At 38.1% G+C, this 20,452-nt stretch overlaps 1 protein-coding gene across 2 annotated transcripts in view; it reads right to left on the reverse strand.

Moving 5' to 3' along the window:
- Mtmr6 (myotubularin related protein 6) overlaps positions 1–20,452 on the reverse strand; it is a 37,187-nt gene that overhangs the window by 11,820 nt on the left and 4,915 nt on the right. Inside the window, exons 2-10 of one of the 2 annotated variants that reach the window (XM_063232527.1) lie at positions 12,519–12,635; positions 8,058–8,220; positions 6,770–6,927; positions 6,454–6,579; positions 5,157–5,291; positions 4,249–4,362; positions 2,577–2,709; positions 1,839–1,948; positions 1,010–1,135 (exon numbers count right to left, since the gene is read on the reverse strand). In XM_063232527.1, coding sequence (XP_063088597.1) covers positions 1,010–1,135; positions 1,839–1,948; positions 2,577–2,709; positions 4,249–4,362; positions 5,157–5,291; positions 6,454–6,579; positions 6,770–6,927; positions 8,058–8,220; positions 12,519–12,635 — 1,182 coding nt within the window. The remainder of the gene's footprint in view (positions 1–1,009; positions 1,136–1,838; positions 1,949–2,576; positions 2,710–4,248; positions 4,363–5,156; positions 5,292–6,453; positions 6,580–6,769; positions 6,928–8,057; positions 8,221–12,518; positions 12,636–20,452) is intronic. The other variant, XM_003477247.5, reaches the window with a different exon arrangement.

The raw sequence follows: 20,452 nt of genomic DNA on the forward strand, positions 1-20,452 counted from the left end.
CTATCTCCTTGTTTCCTACTACCTTTTATTTTACTCTTTAGTTTATATTTTGGCAAGCAATCTTTTTAAACAGCAGCTATCAAGCTACTATTTCTTCTTTTTAAAACTTTTTAACAGCTCTCACTGCCTAAAGAGGGGGAGGGCCAGTCCCAGCCTTTCACCCCAGGACCTCAGCCCCCACACTCCTCCACACTGGCCTCTTGGCCCCTTCTCACATTCACCAAACCCAGCCCTCACACATCACCTGCAGGAACCTACAGAGGCTCAATTTAGTGTGCTCCTGCCCCCTAGGAAGTTCTTCATGCATGGTCATTTATTATTTCATTTCATTTGGTGGCCTGGCAAAGAAGGTAAAGAAAATACCCACTACCTGACAACTCCCAGATAAACATTCAACTGTCAGCACCACAAAGGGAGGAAAAGGGCGTAAATGGAAATGTTTTATTTTATGAACATTATTTTCTTACTAGTATTGTATTCTTATAATTTTTTTACCTCTATTTAGCCTATTGCAGATTCAACAGTAGCACAAAATAAAAGTGCTAAAAAGGGGTTGGTGATTTTAACTCTTGTCTTGAAATGGTACTGTATTTAAAAATATAAACACAAAACCTTTCTAATATGCCTTCATTTACTCACCAAGAGTTAAAATATAAAACCTGAAAATTAATCTGATCATAGGGTGAAAAACAAATGAACCGAAGCCAGGACTTTTATCTTCAAAACGTAGAAAATCTTTCAATTAGAAATTTAATCTTCCTGTATAGAACATGCTTACCACGTTACACATTTGGCAAATGAAGGTGTCTTCAGTGGAAGTCCCTTCCAGGATGTCATTTGTAAGTATGTGTGCCTTGTTTTACTGCCTAACTGAAGATGCACAGCAGTATTGCTGGCTCCGCCAAGCCACATGCCAGCTGCCTCACTGTCTCTTAGTATCACAAGGGCCCCTGGGAGGACAGAATCACTGATATTTGAGAACCACTGGGTGAGCTGAATAAACCCTTACCATGAATCCTTTGACTGTCCTGTAGTACGAATCCAGCAAAAGCGAACCGAGGGAACAAACCTGGGAGGTCCTATCCCACCCATCAGAACAATGCACCAGTACACTTGCACTCTCAACCGTTACTGCCTGAAAAGCAAGACCACATGCTTAGATTCTGGCAGGACAAATTTTACGTAAACCAATGAGTCTCTTTACTTGGAAATCACAATAGCAAGAACTACATTATACAGAGCTATTTCTGCAACAATTATGTTACCATAGCATATCTGAAAGCAACAACTACAATCCAGCAAACACAAAAATAAAGTAAAAAATACTCCAAAATATTCGGGCATTTCTAAGTTTCTACATCAAATGTACAAATACATTTTTTCAGAGTGAGACCAGTGAGATCAGAGTGAGATTGTTTTTGCCATGAAAAATGTGAAGACAGGCCAGTTGCTGCAGGAATTTTTTTTGAAATAATTTTCAAATGATGGATAACAATTATACATATTTATGAAGTATGGTGGAATTTAAACACGTGTGTACAATATGTTGTGATCAACTTAAGGTAGCTGGCACGTACATCACTTCAAATACTTCTTTATGTAACAAAGTACAGGCATGTAACATTTTGATTACTGCTGTATATTTTTAAAGGTCAAATTAAAGTAAACCTTATTAAAGAGGTATAGAATAATAAAGCTTATCTGCACAGAATGGATATCCATGCCCAAAAGGATAAACCCACTCCAACCCAACCATTACGAACCCAAAACCAAATATGAGCGAGAGAGAGAGAGAGAGAGAGAGAGAGAGAGAGAGAGAGAGAGCGTGAGCACGTTACCCTGGCTAGGAAGATCGCAGCATCCATCACAGCTTTGATGTGGCGAAGCCATCCTGAACTCTCCAAACCAGAGTAGAAATCGTTAACACAAAGCCCCTTAGTACCATTGACTAGAAAAAGGAAGAAAGTTTCATCAGAATGGGGCCAGAGTCTCTACTCCTCTTTACAGTATCTATCATGATAAGTGAATTGAGAAACAGGAGGATAAAAAAGGGCAGACTGTTTACAAATGAAAAGCTGCTATTACAGAAACACAACAACCAATTTTTTGATGCATTTTTCTTTAAGAGAAACTCTAATCGCTCTGAAAAACTGTAGCACACATGTTTAAAATAGTCATATTTTAGAACTTTATATTATGAGTGGAAGAGTACCTTAATATTTAAATAGGAGAGTATTATAAATTAATCTTCAATGCATTGGCTACTCCCTAATCTCCAACAGCTTTAATGTTTTACAAAAGCATTAGGGTAGTACTAATGCAGTAGCCGTTACCTAAAGGCAGCTCTTGAACACTTGCAATGTGGCCAGGTCAAAGTGAGATGTATTGTAAGTATGAAATACACAACTGATTTCTAAGATTTGATGAAAAGCAAAATACCTCAATATCAATTTTTTCTTGACTACATGTTTTTACTTTTAAAAATGTGACTACCAGAAAATTTTAAATTAAATTATATGTAACTAGCATTATGTTTCCATCAGATAAAGCTGCCTAAAAAGTAAGCAAAATCATACCTTCCAATAATTTCTGAAGGCTGGACCTCATAACATGAATATTTTCTATTCCAACAAACTGAAATCTAATATTAGAATAGTTATCTTCATTTTCATAACCTTTTCCTGCTGCTCTGTTAGCCATAGCATTCAACTGAAATTAAAAATTTTAGAAATTAAAGACTCAGTACTTTTATCTTTTAAATTAACTTACTAAAATTTCATAAAAACACTACATAAGCATATTTTAGTTAGGAGAGAATGTAAAGGAAATCTCAAACCCAAATAAACTGTCATAAATTATTAATAGTCAAATAACAGGTGTCACACATTGTTAACAATAAATGACGGGCCAGGGATACAGTCAGTGGCACAGTCCCTGTCTGGCAAGCGTACAGTCTTGAGTTGAACTCCTGGTTCCAAAAAAAAAAAAAAAAAGGACATGATACTAATAAAGTGACAAACTGCTATATAAAGGAAACACCTAGATAAAGATCCCACAGATTCATGAAGCAAATTCATTTATGTTTTTAGTCAGTTTTCTACATGTAGATAAGACAGTATTTAAAAAATTTTTTAAAAAGTGTATTCTATCTGAATCCTAAATGATTCAGAAATGAGCAGAGCTTTTTATTTCTTTTTGGTGTTTTGAGACAGGGTCTTGCTATGTAGTTCAGGATGGCCTCAAACTCACAATGATCCTCTTGCCTCAGCCTCCAGAGTGCTAGGATTACATGCACATGCCACCATGCACACCAGCAGAAATTTTCTTTTCTCCAATGAAACTGTAAGCTTCACTTCAGAACAAACGTGGAGCGCATGATCACTGACAAGCCACAGGGACCCTAAAACTGAGATCTGAACGAACCTGAGGTCCTCCTTGATAGAGATTATTTAAGATTCACAAACCACATGACACAGCGTGTCACCTGCTATTTATCTTCAAGCACTGGGCCCTAAATAAACTGGTCTCCAAGGAGAAAACATTGCCCATGGGCCTATTACCCTGGGTTCTTAGATCCAATGTTATCAGAGATGAATTTAGGATTCGACACAGTCACTCCTCGCAGACTAGGATTTCAAGAGGCACAGGACTACAATTACTAGATACTCTTCTGTAACAGTTCTGGATGAAGGGCGTATAAACTGCAAGAAAACAGGATCTTATCTTCTGGCTCAGTGGGCTGAGGGCACAGTTAACCTGCATCTGCTGAGTCACTCGTTATTCAGCACCTACGAGGACTACAGTAAGATACCAAAGACTTCCCTGTTCCTACTACTTGACATTTAAGTTAACTGGCAAAGCAATCAGAGAAGGATGTATTTTTCTGTTAGAAGACAACTGTATAAATAAAAGATTTTAGATCTTGAGACACAAATCAGAGTCAGATCTCACCTTCAGGAAGTCTTATAATTGCCTTTTATTTCTAGTATTACCTAAAAAAGAATTCTAACCAATTAATCAATCCAGCTTACACAAAGAAATAGGAGCCATTACACTCTGAACTCCTAAGAAAGTCTATTTTTAACAAAATCAAAAATATCAATTATTTTAACACTTTCTAATTACTCAAATTAATCTAACTGTATTCTCCATTGTCCCTGGGAGGTTGTGAATGGTAAGAATTACTCTAAAGCAGTGACCAATCCCTCCACAAAGCTGCCTAAAATTGCTGTGTTCTGTATTGCTCACTCGCTTTTTCTCATCGCTTTCTCTTATTTTCTCATCATTCCAGATTTTTGAAGAAATCCTCACTATAATTCTGCCAATGTCCTTTTGTGTAGCCCACCAGCTCTGCATTCGATGCTACAATAAAAATTAAAAGTAAAGTTAGCTATTACCATTGAATATTTTAACTACCTTATTTTCAGGGTCCTATATGAATTAGCTGTTTAACTTTGCTCATTAAAAGGAAACAGGAATCATTCTTGCCTCGATGAAAATTAATATTTAGACCATAAATGCCTAACAAAACAACCATTTCTTGCTCACTTTAAGTCTCTAGTTCAGGTTTTCTAAATTAAGGAATTGTTCTACCTTGCTGAACATTTCAAGTTAACATCCATTATTTTAACACAAAATAGCTAATTAGAAATTTTTTGAAGAGTAGTAAGAATTTCTATTCACACCACACACACACACACACACACACACACACACACACACACACACACACACTGGTATTTCTTCCCAATAACACAAGACTTTTAATATACCATCAAGAATTCCAACAGCTTTTCTAACAGAGTGGTACCTCAGCTCATGAGCTTAATTCTTTCCAATATTCTGGTTGCAAACTGCATGGAATTTCCCCATAAGTTCAACACTGAGCCTAACCACTGAATTGGATTTGGTTCATAACCAAATCAGTCTGCAATCAGAATCATGGGAAAAATTAAGTTCATGATCAAGGCACCATTGGACACAGACATTCATCACCACTTGAGTCAGAGAAATGGTCTTCTAAATCACTGTGCTTTAAAGAATATTTCCTTTGTATGATTAGCCATGATTAATTTAAAACCAGATTTCAGATACTTTAAATATGAGAAGACTGGTTAATTAAAGATAACAGAATCCAGTGTATTGAGGATACCTACTTTGGGCCTGGTGTCTACAACATACATGGAGCAATTGGCTGGATTGGCTTTACTGATGGCTTGAAGCAAATTCTCATCCTCCACGCATCTGGCACTGAATCCTGACAGTGGCTGACTACATCGACAAATGGCAGCCTGATTTTAAAAATACAGAAAACAGATTATGAAAAATAGGTCTCAAAAATATGCTCAAAAAAAACTAAGAAGTGGTAAAATCAAATACGCAATCTTTTTAAGTTAGGAAGACAATTAGAAGGCATTCACTTGGAAATCCTATGTGAAGTAAGTACTATTTTGATACCCTGTTGCTCCCTAAGTTTTCCCAATATTCTTTAGTCTCCCAAAAAAACTAAATGCCTCCTTAACTAGTTGGATGAAAAAAACAAATAAAAACCAAAAGAACAAACTTACGAGCTGGGTACAGTGGTTAATCCCTATAATCCTAGCACTTTATGCTGAGGCAGGAGGATCACAAATTTGAGCTCATCCTGAACAATTTAACACCACACTGTCTCAAACTTTAAAAAAACAAAAGTGAGAAGTGAGGATGCAGCCCAGGGCAAAGTCTCTGTCCAGTCCCCAGGACCACGCCTCCCTCTCAGAGAACATACTTGGATTTTTAGGCAGCAGCACCAGGTCAGTTCTCTCAGGTAACCTACATTAAGATACTTACATCTTGTGCTCTACTTGGATTGTGGGATACTTTCAGCTCGAATTGAATAAAAAAGTTAATTCCTGTAGAACAGGACTTTCTAAAACAGTAATAGTTGAACTTTTACTTTTGAAATGCTTTCAGGTTTCTAATTAGAATTCAGTAAGTTTTATATAAAATGAGATTAAAAATGGGAAAACATAAGCTTCACTTCAAAATCGGATTAAAATACAGTCAATCTAAAAGGGTGAGAATATTTATAAGTAGCAAACATTAGGTATTTAAAATCCTAAAAATGACTAAAAGCCTTTAGACTCATACTTAACATACTCCAACTTAACATTCACCCAAACATAATTTCATTAAGGGAGAAGAAAGTAAATATAAATACATATTTTGTACATTTAAATTCCTAGATAAAACCACGAAAATTTCAAATAGCAGGAGGAAACAACTGTTTTATTAAATTCTTTTCACATCTACTTTCTTATTTCTAGTAGGTTGGTCACTGAGTATCAATTTTCTGTCCAGCACATTTCTATTAACATTATAGTAATGACATTATAAAGTAAAAGTTAGTATTCTTCTGGGTTCTTAAACTAAAAAGGAGTTATGTTAACAAAAATCAGAAGAGAAGATTCCTACCTCCTTTTCTTGATGATAGTAACAAAGAACTGGGAATCTTCCCTTGCTCCGAAACTTGGAACTGCCAACAATTATATTGCTTGCTATCCAGGGAACATAAAGTTCTCTAGGATAAGTTTCACAAATCTGTAAATATCAAAACATGACTCCTTTGTCACAGGTCAAAAGCCACCAGATTAAAATTCACCTTTAAAGAAGTTTCAACTTATTAAGAGCAAAGAACAGTGTATTACAATACACAGGGAAACTGCAGCTACGACACTCTGCCCCCTTCATACTAAATTTTCTGAATTTTCCCAAAAGGTGGCTAAATTACCTTGTAATCTCGGTTGGCATCAGACAACTGCCAGTTTGAATTTGGCACTCCCATTCTCTTATATTCCTCAGCAAGGTCAATGAGCTGCCAACCTTGGAGCCGCTCTGAATCATTTTGTTTGGGATTATATGAGAACGCATAGAGATCTTCATATTTTGCTATAAAATACAACACATGAAAACATTCAAATGCAATCTATAAGACTTAACATACCATAAATTAATTTTTCAATTTTTTCTTTGAAATTTCTACAGCTAGCTAGTATGTGAACATACTGTACTTGAACTTAATATTTTCTAAATTCTGTGATGCAAATGATTTTATCTGAAAGCACACATACAAATCTGAGATTCAATCTGTCATTAGCAAAAGTTAAGCTAATAAAGAATACAGTTAGACTTACATTTCAAATTCTCTATTGTAATATTTTCTTAAAAGTCAAATTATAAAAATACAAATAGATGCTTCTGATGTACCACTTTTCCCAACTGGCATGTAAACTGGAAAGAACAATGCCATAATGAAAAACTAGAGATAACACAGAGCACACGAAACTGCCTTACATAGCCCTGCAGGCCAGCAACCAACCTCAGGAGCACGCTTACTTCTGAAGGGTAACCCTTTACTATATGCTCTGGCTTAACCTGGGAGAAGAGAATGCTGTGGACAGTCTCTACCCGCTGGAAGGGAAGAGTGAACAGACACCTGCTCCTAAGGCCACGTACACAGGCTGCTCAACTGAAACTCAGCTTAACATGTAATTGAAGTCATGTTGGAGGAAAAAGGGTCTCCAGATCTCCAAGGTAAAAGCAATGAGAAAGTGTCTCTTTAGGGCCTACATTATATTCTTTTCTTAACCACACCTCTACTAAAATAGGAGACACTCTCTCTGGGTCCCTTCATCTGCCTTCTGTCCCACTCTAATCCACTAAATATTTTATCACCATTACTACCAGAGGAACTTGATCTTTCTTATCTTGCCACTTAGTAATATCATTTTCCAAGTCAGTCCCCATGTTGATGGAATATAATGTGCTCCTTGCTATTAGGGGATTTTTAAACTATATGATGCTTCAGTCTACACTGTAAATGCTTTGCTTGGGACACCATTCAATTCAAATCAATTGTCTCTAATATTTGGAGGCCATAGTGGTGGGGGTAGGAAGGCACAGTTGAATGCACAAGAGCCTGACCACATAACCTAAAGTACAAAATAACAAGACATTAAAGTACCCTGGATAAATCATCTTAAAGTGAGCATGTAAACTTTGGTCTCTGAAAACAATACCTTGTTTCGACAGCTGCAGCAGAGAGTTATAAATATCATGACAATCTCTTTCTCTGGGAACAATGAAATGAACAGTCCTGAAGTTCTTGCACTGAATCAAGAGAGGGCATCCAGAAGTGGTCAAAGGAAGTTTCTCTACTGAGGCAATATGGTGGTGCAGTATCTACAGCACGAAAAAATTTCAAGTTGTCAATACAAAAAGCACTAAATATTATCTCTCAGAATGCATAAATGTTAGGAATGTCTCCCTCAAATACTGTCTCAAATATTACATGCTAAGCTTCAAACATAAAATGACTGCATGTGGCTGGGGATTTAGCTCAGCGGCATAAGCACCTGCCTTGCAAGCAGGCAGTCATGAGTTCGATCCCCAGTACCAATAAAAAGGAAAAAGACAAAAATAAAATAAAATGACTGCATGCCTCTAGCCACAAATACAGGCAACAGCCCTTATCCCTCTGTCCACAGAATGCTTACCAAGTAAATGAATAAAAATTCCTTCAATGAACTCAATACTGACCTGATTATCATTCCCATCTCCTATTTTGCTATTCTACAAAGTCTACTTTTTTCAATACTACTCTTATTTTTTGTAGCACAGTAAAGGATGATTACTATACAATATACACATACTGCATTATTATATGCTAATATTATTGTTACATATGATAAAGTTCACATTCAAGATAAAATGCATACAAATAATCAAAAAGCTTGAGAAAGAACTATAGAGAATTTATTCTGTAAAAATTAAAACAATACAACACATACATACATGTAGTCCCTTTGCATGGCTAAAAATCAGCACTGTTACTCTTAAGTTGAGACAGCCTGTGTTAATTTACTCAAAAAGATCAAGAGTGCTCTCTAAATAGAGAGTAAGCGTTAATAAATAACTAGTGGCCCATGACTATTCTGATTCCAAATAAAATCCAAAACTATTTGCAAAAGAATGATGAAGGGATCTGGCTCTGTCTCTACCTAGTTTATGTAATCCTGATACACAGTCTGTAAAATGCGACAACAGGTGGATAACGCTCCTTCTAAGATTAAAATGTTACTGCTATGGTTTAGCACACTACACAGACTTAATGCAGGAGAAAATAAGGGAATGTACTACTGAGAAAGCACTGTAAAGACAAAGTAAGAGAAAATGACACAGACACCTCTAGCTGCTCTCTCTCCAATTCTGCTCTCAATCTCTAAGGAATTTGAAGCAATAACCTAGCCCTTTTGCTGAAGGAATGGTACATTGCTATTTCATACATGTCTCCAGGAGATGGAAAACACACAGAGGAGATATTAAGGCAGTAGACAAAGAAAGGGTATGCAGAGTGAATGATGATACAAGTATGGTTTCACAAGGCACTATTCAGTAAAGCTCCAGCCCTGGGTAGGGAAGGCACCCAGTGTCTCTAAGGGATACAACTTATGCAAGGTCAGCCTCTTGCTGAGCACCTGGATTTCCTTAATATGATCACATGTCAACCAGATGGACGTCTGGGGGAACTCAAAGAGTACAAAGAAGAAGGAAACATGTGCCAAAAGCAGTGGACTCCTGAGCAATGTGGATACTCTACTCTCAAATCTACAGCTTAGAAAAAGTGAGAGCAGCTATGATGCACTGAGCCACCATTGTGCTTCAGACCTAGCTGCTGTTCCTATTTTCTCTCACTTAAGAATCACAGAACCCTACACCAAGACAGACGCTATCCCCATCTTGCGGAGATACTAAGCTCAAAGTTACAGTCGGCACAGGCACTGTGGGTTTGCCATCCTCTCCATCTTCCTTACGGGCAACATTCATCTCCCTCAAGAGATCAAAGCTGTCCAAAATCTGTGTTCCCTGCCTCCCTTAAAGGTTCCAAGTGCTCCAGTTTCCAAAGAATCAAACGTTTGGGGAAATCAACAGTGGACAATGTGGGAGAATCTCCTCTCCCTGCTAAAAGGGAGGCAGGTTCTAAGGAAGCCCACCCTGCTCCTGCTTTGGGAGGTTTGTTACCAGTACCAGCCATATTCTCACTCAGGGCAGAAGCAGCAGAACTGGCACTAACCCAAGCTACCTGGCTGCTCCGTGTAAGCTCCTCTTATTATTTTTTTCTACCTGTGTGACACTAAAGAAACTATCACCTCCCTTTAATTCAACTTCATCTGTAAAACAGAGATTACAAAATGTGGCTTGGGCAGGGCAGCAAAGAAACATGCTTAAAAGTCTCTGTCTCCTAAACCTATGGACACACACTGCACATTCTGCCCCACTTTCCTGTTTTTCTGCTGAGTACTCATCATGCATCTTATGCACTGTCTTTCTCCACCATGAGACAGAATGCCTGTTATCACTGGCTTTTATTTCCAAAAGATGCCTAGAATGGTATGAATATATACAGTCAGTGCTCAATAAATGTATGCTAAATGAATCAGTGAAGAACAAAGAGCACAAAACAGTTACAACAATTCTCAACAATGAGTTGAGAGGATTTACTTTACTAGGTATTAAGACTTCCTAAAAGTCAATAAAACAATGTGGTACGGTACAGTACGGTCAACACACCAAAAGAAGAGAACGGAGAGCTCAAAGATAGAGCTGCTCGTACACAGAAGACTTATTTATGACAAAGCTGACTCTAAAGACCAACGGACTAAAACAGTCAATAAATGGTGCTGCATGTCCATATGAAAAAATAAAGCTGGGTCTCTATGTCACAGTGTATACCAAAACAGCTCCCCAATGTATTTACAACTTATATGTGGAGGACAAAACTTAAGCTTTGAGAGAAAATACAGAACATTTATTTCTTAAATCACAAAAGAGCACTAGCCATAAAAGAATTTCTTAAATCACAAAAGAGCACTAGCCATAAAAGAAGTGAAAAATCTACGTTATTAAAAATTTACGCCAGGTTTAGAGGTACACACTTGTAATTCCAGTACTCAGGAGGTTGAAGCAAGAGAATCACCATGAGTCTGAGGCCAGCCTGGGCTACGTGAGTTCAAGGTCAGCCTACACTAATACATAATGAGACCCTGTCCCAAAATAACCAAAAGAAAAAAAAGAAAAATCTTAAAAAGTTAAATTTAAATAAAAGGCATATACACAAAAATACACAAAAGATAAGCTACACACTGAGAGAAGCAATGATGACACAGATAACAAAACATTAAATCCAGAACATACAAACTCAATAAAAGACAAATTCTATTAGGAAAAAAATCTAGTGACCAAAAATATTTAAAAGGATAGCTTCTCTGAAATCAACAAGTCGGCATGAAATCGTGGATCCTACAAGACAGCACCGTACAGGGTTTTAAGTAGACAGCGGCAATACCTGAACTCACCACAGCAGCACAAGGATAGCTGCAAAACCATCACTGCAGACAGCTCACACTACATAAATGCTGTGCAATTACAACACTGCAAATGCTACCAAGCACAACCTGCGTTTGTGTGCTATTTTAATAAATTTTAACTTTTTGTAAATTTGACTATACTGTATGGTATTAAAGGATAGACTATTATCTATATATATTTTATGAACATATAAGTTTGTCTTAGTTTACTCAATATTTCTAAGCTACATGGCTCATCGGGTAAATTTTTTCAAATTGTAAATTTCCAAGAAAAAAAAAAAAACAGTAAGTACACCTGCACAGTTCAAACCCAATTATTCTGTGTTAGAGTCAAAGGTTTACTGAATACATGTGTGTGTATATATACTTATAAACACGTACACTTGAGCGTATACTTGCATATATATAATGTATATTTGAAAATGTGTGTATATTTATCATGTACATATACATACCAGATGTTTACACATGTATATGTATACTGCAATGTTTACACAAGGGTGTCTCTGTTCATGAATGTAAATCTTTCCATAATTTTGGTTGCAAATGAATTGTTCATGAAAAGAAGCATTCATGAGCTGAGGTGTTACTATACATGATATCACTGATTTATAAAAGGGAGAAGTGATTAGAGACTGAAAAATTTTTGAGGTAACTGATGATTAAAAATTTAAACATATTTGTTATGGTTTATACCTGGAGGCCCCCCAAACCCTCATGTCCTCACAGGTGGGGGTTTTGGGAGGTGATGGGTCATGGGCACGTGATGATCACCCGAGGATTAGTCTGCAGATGAGTTTACAACTGACTTCCTGCTAAGGGTGGAAGAGGTGAGCCACTGCCAAGGGTTCATCTCTCCCAGGCACCCCCCTCAACTTGCCCGCTACTTCCCCGCCATCATGATATGCACAGCTTCCCCCCACTCTGCCCCTCCACAGTACTGTCCTGCAAGGACAGGTGACCATGAACTGTACCCTGAGTCAAAACAAACCATTCCTCCCTTAAATTGTGGGTGTTGTGTATTTTGCTCCAATAAAAAACAAAGAGAGAAAGACAATACTCAAAGTACAGCAAACATTACTATTGCTACCGGCCTGCTACAGTCCTTCTTACCCAGGTCTCTTTCTGATGAGAGTCTATAAATAACAGATGTGTGGCCGTAAGGTACAGTGTTCCTGTTAACGCCTTGTTGCTGGTGCCAAACCGGTCAAGTAATTTTACTTGTTCAACCTAAAAAGAGAAAGATGTTAGTGTTCACGTTAGAAGTAGCATAGACTTTTCTTACTCACAGGACCTAGACAAATCATTTCCAATTTTTTTCCTTTTCCTGCCCAGCAACATAATAGCTTCTTTAATATTCCATGTTAAATATCATCTATCTTCTGGAGGAACACACAAGCTGCAAACAACACAGGTGTTATTTAGTCACAAACATAAATAATGTGAGAAAGTTATAAAAAAATAGTACTAATTTTAAGAGGACCAAAAAAAACCAGTGTAGTATGGTATGAATAAGGAAAAATATGTTTTACACCCAAGAGTTGACTTTATCTGAAGTTGAAAAATCAAATATTTAAAAGTTATTATCTAGAGTTCCAGAAGTAATTAACTAGTAGGAAAATTGTATCAGGAAACAGTCAAATGTTCCCAAACCCTAGCTCAGTTTTGTTGCTTTGTACCAGAAACTAAAGTCACAACCTGGCACTTGCCAGGCAGGTGCTGTGCCACTGAGCTACATCCCAGGCCCCTAGCAGGCTCCTCCCCCCAGCACAGCAGGGCTTTGCTAAGAGTGTTCTTTCCTGCCTGGGCCTCTTCTGCTCACCGGGTGCTAAGCACTTTCAAAGGCTCCTTGCCTTCTAACACAAACTCTCCTCAGAAAACTAACCACTTAAGGGTTAGCTTTATGACTTTCACCCCTCTCAACTCCCTAGCACAGATTATGTCACACAATGCACTAGTCTCTTGGAGAGTCTGAGGCAACAAGATAACACATTTTTATTCTTTTTGTTTGTGTGTGTGTGTGTATGTTTTTATTGGTTCTGCGAACTCAGGACCTTGCACGTGCCAGGCAAGTACTGACGCCACTGAGCTATATTCCTAGCCCCCCAACACACAGAGTTGTCACGGGAGTGAAGCATGGGGTTAGGATTGGTCAGGAATGTGCAGATTACCACCTTGAAACTCAATGTTATCTACCCTGATGGGGGTAAAAGTACAACAATTACCATTTGACACCTTTAATTTACAACTGCAACAGCAGTAAACATTCCCTTAAAATTGTGTAGCTCTTCAAAACAAGACAGCCAATCACTATTAATTGTACTTAATTATTAATTTTGTACTTTTCTCACGTATACCTCTTCTTTTGTCCTTAATAAAGAACAAAATGCTCCCATTATGAAATTATTTCCAAAGTAATCAATAACTACCACTTAAAAAGCTGATTAGTTTCTCTCTTTTCCACACTCACAAAAAATTTGCTTCCATGGAGATTTTGTTTATAACAGCATTTGTTTAAATAAGTTAAAATTTAATACAAAGCTTAAACAATTGTTTTTTATGTAAAACAATTTGTTTGGTCAAGACAATAACTATGAATGCTTCTTTCTGGAAACTTAGAAATATGATCTAATTTACATAAGTCAGGTCTGACCATTAAATCTGACATTGAAAAACTAATCATTCTATACTGACCCTTTATTTATTAATTAATTTGTTTACTTATAGACAGGGTCTCCCTTTGTGATTCAGGCTGGCCTTGAACTCACTATGTAACCCAAGCCAGCCTCAAACTCATGACAATCCTTCTGCCTCAGCCTCCTGAGTGCTGGGATGACAGATGTGCTCAACCACATCCAGTTCCTTGACGTTTAAGAACACAAGAAGGCTCAATCCAGCACGGCAGTACAAACCTATAATCCTAGAATTCGCAAGGTTAAGGCAAGAAGATTGTAAAGCAAGAAGATTGTTAGCCTGGCCTTAGAAAACAAAAAAGAAAATAAAACAGGAATGCTTCATTCAAATACAAAGGAAGATTTCTCTTGGAAGTAGTCATTTATTTCATTGTTCAGAATACTTCTCCCTCAATTAAAAATCTAATTTCACTATACCAATACAACAAACCAAATCTAAACACCTTTTAAAACAAATGGGATCTGGCCAAGGGTTTAGCTCCATGGCACAAGTGCCTATCTGGCGAGCAAGCACAATGCTGTTAAGTTTGATCCCTGGTACCAAAAAAACCAAAAAATAATAAAAACATTTTTTAAAATGGGATCAATTACTGTTTAATTCTCTCCAACAATGCCAGATTTGGATGGAAAGAGCATTTAGCCAACCAAATCAATAGCACAACATGGCTCTCACCTACTTTACTTCCTCAGCAAATATTATAAAACAAACTTTAAGGTCTCTGACAACAAAGGTAAACATACATGGAAATAATGGTTATCAGATAGTATCAACACTACTCCAGCCAACAATCCATGCCAACATCATTCTGTATACTTCAAATAGTTACTGAGATAAAAAAAAGTATATTGGCAACTAGTGTTTTCCTAATTAATATTTTATTTGATGATTATGAAATAAACAACTAATAGTCATATAGCACACAGATTTATAGATTGGTGTCCATAATCAGAAATTACCTTGTTCCAATCATTTTTGGAAGAAAGTTGACCACTCAATTTGCTTTTCATAAAAACAGTCATGATGTCAGACAAAAAAAACCCAAAGTTTCCTGTAGCTAAACAGCCCCATCTGGGGCAATGGGAATCAGTGATCCCTTAAATATGCTGCTTATGACCAGCCTAGTCTATAATGTCATTTTGGTTGCTATCACAGCAGAAACATCCGTTTCACAAAAATAGGATGTTGGAAATGGAAGCAAACTTTTCAGTGCTTTTGTGGCAACCTCAGGAAGTGACTTTAACATGTTCATTGCAGGGCAGACTGCTCTGATGGTATGTATTGCATGACTGCCCCTCAGGCAGCTCAGCACAGTCTCACCAAGTGGCACAAACTGTCCAAAGAGACTCTCATGTATGTGGCTCAAGCCAGAGGGAACCTATTAATCTAGAAGTCCTCAAAATCATCAAGGTCATCATCATTGCAGTATCAAGCAGTTGATCCTCTTCTAGTGGTCAAAACGGATTCATCTGCTTATTTACAAACGATCTCAGATCCACCCTTTCCCAGTGTGGGGGTCACAGTGATTGAGAAGTGATATTTAAACTCTTGAAAGCTGGGCTAGGTGATCACACACCAGCTGGAGAAAGAAGCCCCTGGATGAGACTGGTCAATAGCTCTGCTAATGTCAGCCTCACGTCAAAAGTCCCAGTGTTCATTTGTTGCTCCATTCTAGTTTGGCTTCCAATGCAAGAGCTCTGTGTGCCACACCTGAACACACTTGTCATTCTCCATGGAACTGACAGACTGTTTGCTTAACCAAGTTTTGTGACCCATTTTGTGTCAATGCAATGTGCTGCCAGGGGTGACAGTTTTCCTAAAGCAATCTCTGGAGCAGCTCTTATAACTCAAAACTCTAGCCAGTGATCTTACTTCGCTGTGTAAGAGAACATGAGTGCACCCTGCATCCATCTGTTCACAGAGCTGTGCCAACACCTGTGAGTTAAGTGAATGTTCTTTACTGTGGTTGATAATTTCAATCACATTCTGCAAAACATGGAAATTCCAGAAACATTTTTTGACTAGCCAGTTTTCTTTATGGATGACACAGTGCATAAATTCAGAAGTGACCTCTCTGACCAGAAGAGTAAAACTAGAAAGCCATCCAGGCATGTATATGCCAACAGAAAATGACATTTCAGTTTTCCTGATATGCACTCAAATACTTGAACAGTTCTGGCGCTGTCATGGTGGCTGGCAACAAAAGTGCACATAACACATCCTCATGCACATCCTCCTGTAAAATATATCACATAAAAACAAGCATTTTAAAAATGCACTGTTGCCTTGTCAACATCCACAGACTCATTGACCTAGATTGTGTGCCACGATGACTCATTAACCCTTTCTAACAACTCTGCCTCAATATCCTCTGCTATTTCATCAATTCATCTAGGTATGGTGCCAGTCAAAAGAGGAATACAGGCCACATTCTAAACTGCAGTTCTTCTAAGAGTTCACCACAATATCCTGTGCAGCAGGCAAAGTCAAGTCCTCAGCAGTAAAGGGCTTGTTAATTTTAGCATAAGGTAGCCAGCCACTAAGAGTGATGTTTTCAATGCAAACATTACTGATGAAGTAACAGCCTTCAATAACTACTTTAGTTCATGATGACATTGCTTTCTTTTGAAAAACGAAGAAGAAAGGAGGAGGAGGAGGAGGAGGAGGAGGAGGAGGAGGAAGAAGAAGAAGAAGAAGAAGGAAGAAGAAGAAGAAGAAGAAGAAGAAGAAGAAGAAGAAGAAGAAGAAGAAGAAGAAGAAGAAAAACTCCAAAGACTTGTCTCTGAATGGACGGTGTTTGGTTTTCATGCAGTAAAGCAATTTTGAAGGTTTTGTGGCTAGCTGCTCACCACGCATTACACAAAGTGGGCTTGGAAAATGTGAATCATCTTTTGCAGCCAACTCATAATTTAAGTAGGACTCACTATTTTTTGTGAACACAGCTTTCTTCTGGTGGCAGCCTTAAGAGTCTTCTGCTGTCTCACCATTGGCTCTTTCTTCCTTTTCAAAAAAAGCCTCAAGAAGTGATGATGTTTCTTGTTTACTCATTTCAGCTAGCATTAGCTTGAGTTTATCAAAACTAATCAAAACAAGTATACAGTGTGAGAGAGCGGTGTGGACACTAGGGTAAATATAGTAATGGGCAAGGCACACATGGACTAAAATAAGTGTCAGATTCCGATTTAAAGCTTGCCACCAGATGTGCTGTTCAATTGAGTACATCAATTCACCTACCACTACACATCCCGCCTCTAGAGGTACATTGTCGCTTGCCACTCACTGATAGTGCTTTGACATGAGTCTGCAAGCAACTGATTTATTACAGTCTCTATGCAGTCAAAACTTTGCTAACGTTAACCTACACTTGCAGCCACTCTGCGATGCACTACTGCCTCGGCTGCACATGAGATCACCAGAACTAGGCCCTGGTCCAGAGTGTGCAAGCTAGGCTGTCTGTACACAGAGGTTACAGCAGGGTGCATGCTCTGTGAGAATCTAAGATCGAGGTGCTGACAGGAGGCAGAGCTCAGGTGGTGATGGGAGTGATTGGGAACAGCTTAAACACAGACCAAGCTTCACTTGCTTACCTGCACTCACTCACCACTGTTTGGTCCGGTTCCTAACACGACCAGGACCAGTCTATGGCCTGGGAGCCAGGGAACCCTATTTTATAGAAATCTTACCCCACTGTCTGTTACTTAACCTGTTTTTTTTTTTTATATATATATATATACTTTTTTTTTCTTTTTATTGGAACTGGGGATCGAACTCACGACCACCTGCTTGCAAGGCAGGTGCTTATGCCGCTGAGCTAAATCCCCAGCCCCTCTTAACCTATTTGTTAACGACTATAAAAGAGTGTGTCTACCTCTGCTCTCTCCTGAGTTCACACTGTCTGCTGCACAGGTAACAGTGCTTCCTAACACACCAAAGAGGTTCTACTGTGTGCCCAGTACTGCGGTAAGTGTTGAGCGTACATCATCTCACTTCAGTTTTACAATTCCTATGTGGTAGATGGTGCCACGTTAAATTAGCCCCACACAGCTAAAGCAGCTAGTGAGTGAGAGGGCGGTTAGGACATGTGGCCATGTGGCTTGCCCGCTGTGTGGTCTATTCCAGAGATGGAATACTTATTCTGTGCCATACTGCTTCTATCTGAATGCCTCACAGTTGTAGTAAACACACTGAAAACAAAGCAGACTTCCTCACTTCACAAACATGATCTTAATTCTGTATTTCGGATGTGAATTAATGGTATTCAATCCTCACTAAGTCACCCACTGAAAATGTGGAAATCATCCTTTGGCTTCCAGATTCACAATGTTCTATCACCAGTTCCTACCAACTCTGTCACCTAAGCATTTCAAACCTGCTCCTTCCATACTATTAATTTCCATGTCAGTACGCAGGCAGCTGCTCATGCGCCCATCTCTTCCACTAAATGTACACATACCTCAGGGGAAGGAATGTTTCTTTTTTATTTCTGTATCTACCTAATGGCTGCTAGAGCATTTGAACCCAGCCAGTATTTGCTGAACTAAGATGAACTACCACAGGAAAATAATTTCCCACAGGGGAAAAATAGAAGGTACTCACAATTATTTTTCTCTGCTGTACAGTAGCAACAGGTACACATTCAGTAATTCAAGAATAAATGAGCAAGCAGCAAATCAAAAACAAAAACTACTAGCAGAACATATAGTTATACTCAGCCTAATTACCTATTTATTTTGGAAATATATGCTTGGACTTCCAGTCCTCTATACCCACCCAACATTTAATCAGGGAAAATCCCTCTTACGCTAAAACTGTACAGTATTATACTGTTCTTTTTGGCTGAGTCTGTATCACAGTAAGATTCAGGTTGAAAACACTATTCCCAATATTCTAAACCTATTTTCTAGTGCTCCCAGTTTTACATCCAAAACCATGTGGAATTTTCTTTACTAGATCTTTAATTCTGGTCAGCTCCATTCCAGATTCACAGCCTGGCTGTTCATCTAAGTCATCTCCAAAACTGCAAAAGTAGAAAGTCCAAGCCTCATGATCGTTCCAACCGGTCAGTCACCTGAGGAGATGGAGGCTCAGTCGGTATTTAAGAAGCACACTTACTCATTCTTACATTGACTTTCCTTCTATTTTAATTCTGAATTAATTTCTCTGGCTCTTAACTCACATGACCTAACTTCCTTCTTTACTTTTAGGTTCTTTCTTCAACTATTTAAAGTTTCAGCATATACAACAAGTATTCCCACTTCTTAAGAGCTTATAACAGTTTTGACCCTTTAAAATACACAACTGCAGCCAAGTATGGAGGAGCACAGCCCTTGGGAAGCTGAGGCGGCAGGACTGCTGCAAGTTCAAGGCCAGCCTGCACTACATAGTGAGTTCAAGACCAGCCTGGAAAAGCGAGACTGTCTCAAAAAACCAAAGTTAAATAAATAAGGAAAAACAAGTCTGAGAGAAAAGTGTGTCTTAAGTATGATAAACTGAGAAGTACTCATTACCTTAGTCAATGCTAATTATATCCAAATGAAGAAAATATAATAGTAAAAAATCATGGTATAGGGGCCAGGGATGTGGCTCAGTGGTACAGTTCTTGCCTTACAAGCACAAGGCCCTGGGTTTGACCCCTAGCACCACAAAAAAAAAAAAAAAAAAAAAAAATCATTATATGCAACTGCTTTAATACAGCAATTAGCATACAGATGCAACGGACAATAAGATTAACCTGAAATCTTTCCAAAACATAGGATTTAAAGTTCTGACAAAAACAGCAGTGTTTCTGAAAAAAATACTGATTATTCTGCTCATTGATGCAAACCCTCCCCACAAAAAGGGGAATTGGATCTCTTTGCAAAAATCATTGGCACCCAAACTTCAAACCACAGACTTCATTGATTTCTAAAAACCAACAGCTTCATTATATTTCCCCTTTTTACTAAGGAATGGAAAGTACTTTCCAGATGTTGCTATAGAGTTTCCCCAAGCATTTCTGAAAAATGTTTTAAGTCAGATGTTTAACAAGCAACTCCAGCTCTTCTAGGTTACTATTACTGAGACACTACAAAAAGTGTGTGCGAGGGGTGGGGGACATAGCTCAGTGGCACAAGCGCCTGCGTGGCAAAGTGTGAGGTTGTGAGTTTGATTCCTGGTACCAAAAAAAAAAAAAAAAAAAAGTGTTAGGATCCTAAAAAGCAAAAACTAAACAGAGAAAAAGACTGGAAAAGAAAGAATAAAGAAACAATGGGCAAAGAGAAAGGTATTGGAGGCTGAATCAATAGGCTGCACTCACCAGAGAAATAGAATATAAGACACAGACACACAGACACAGACACACCATAGGCTTACAATGG

This window comes from Cavia porcellus, unplaced genomic scaffold (assembly GCF_034190915.1).
Source record: "Cavia porcellus strain 051 isolate PalLab524CR breed Dunkin Hartley unplaced genomic scaffold, mCavPor4.1 scaffold_21, whole genome shotgun sequence".
Taxonomy (NCBI): Eukaryota; Metazoa; Chordata; class Mammalia; order Rodentia; family Caviidae; genus Cavia; species Cavia porcellus.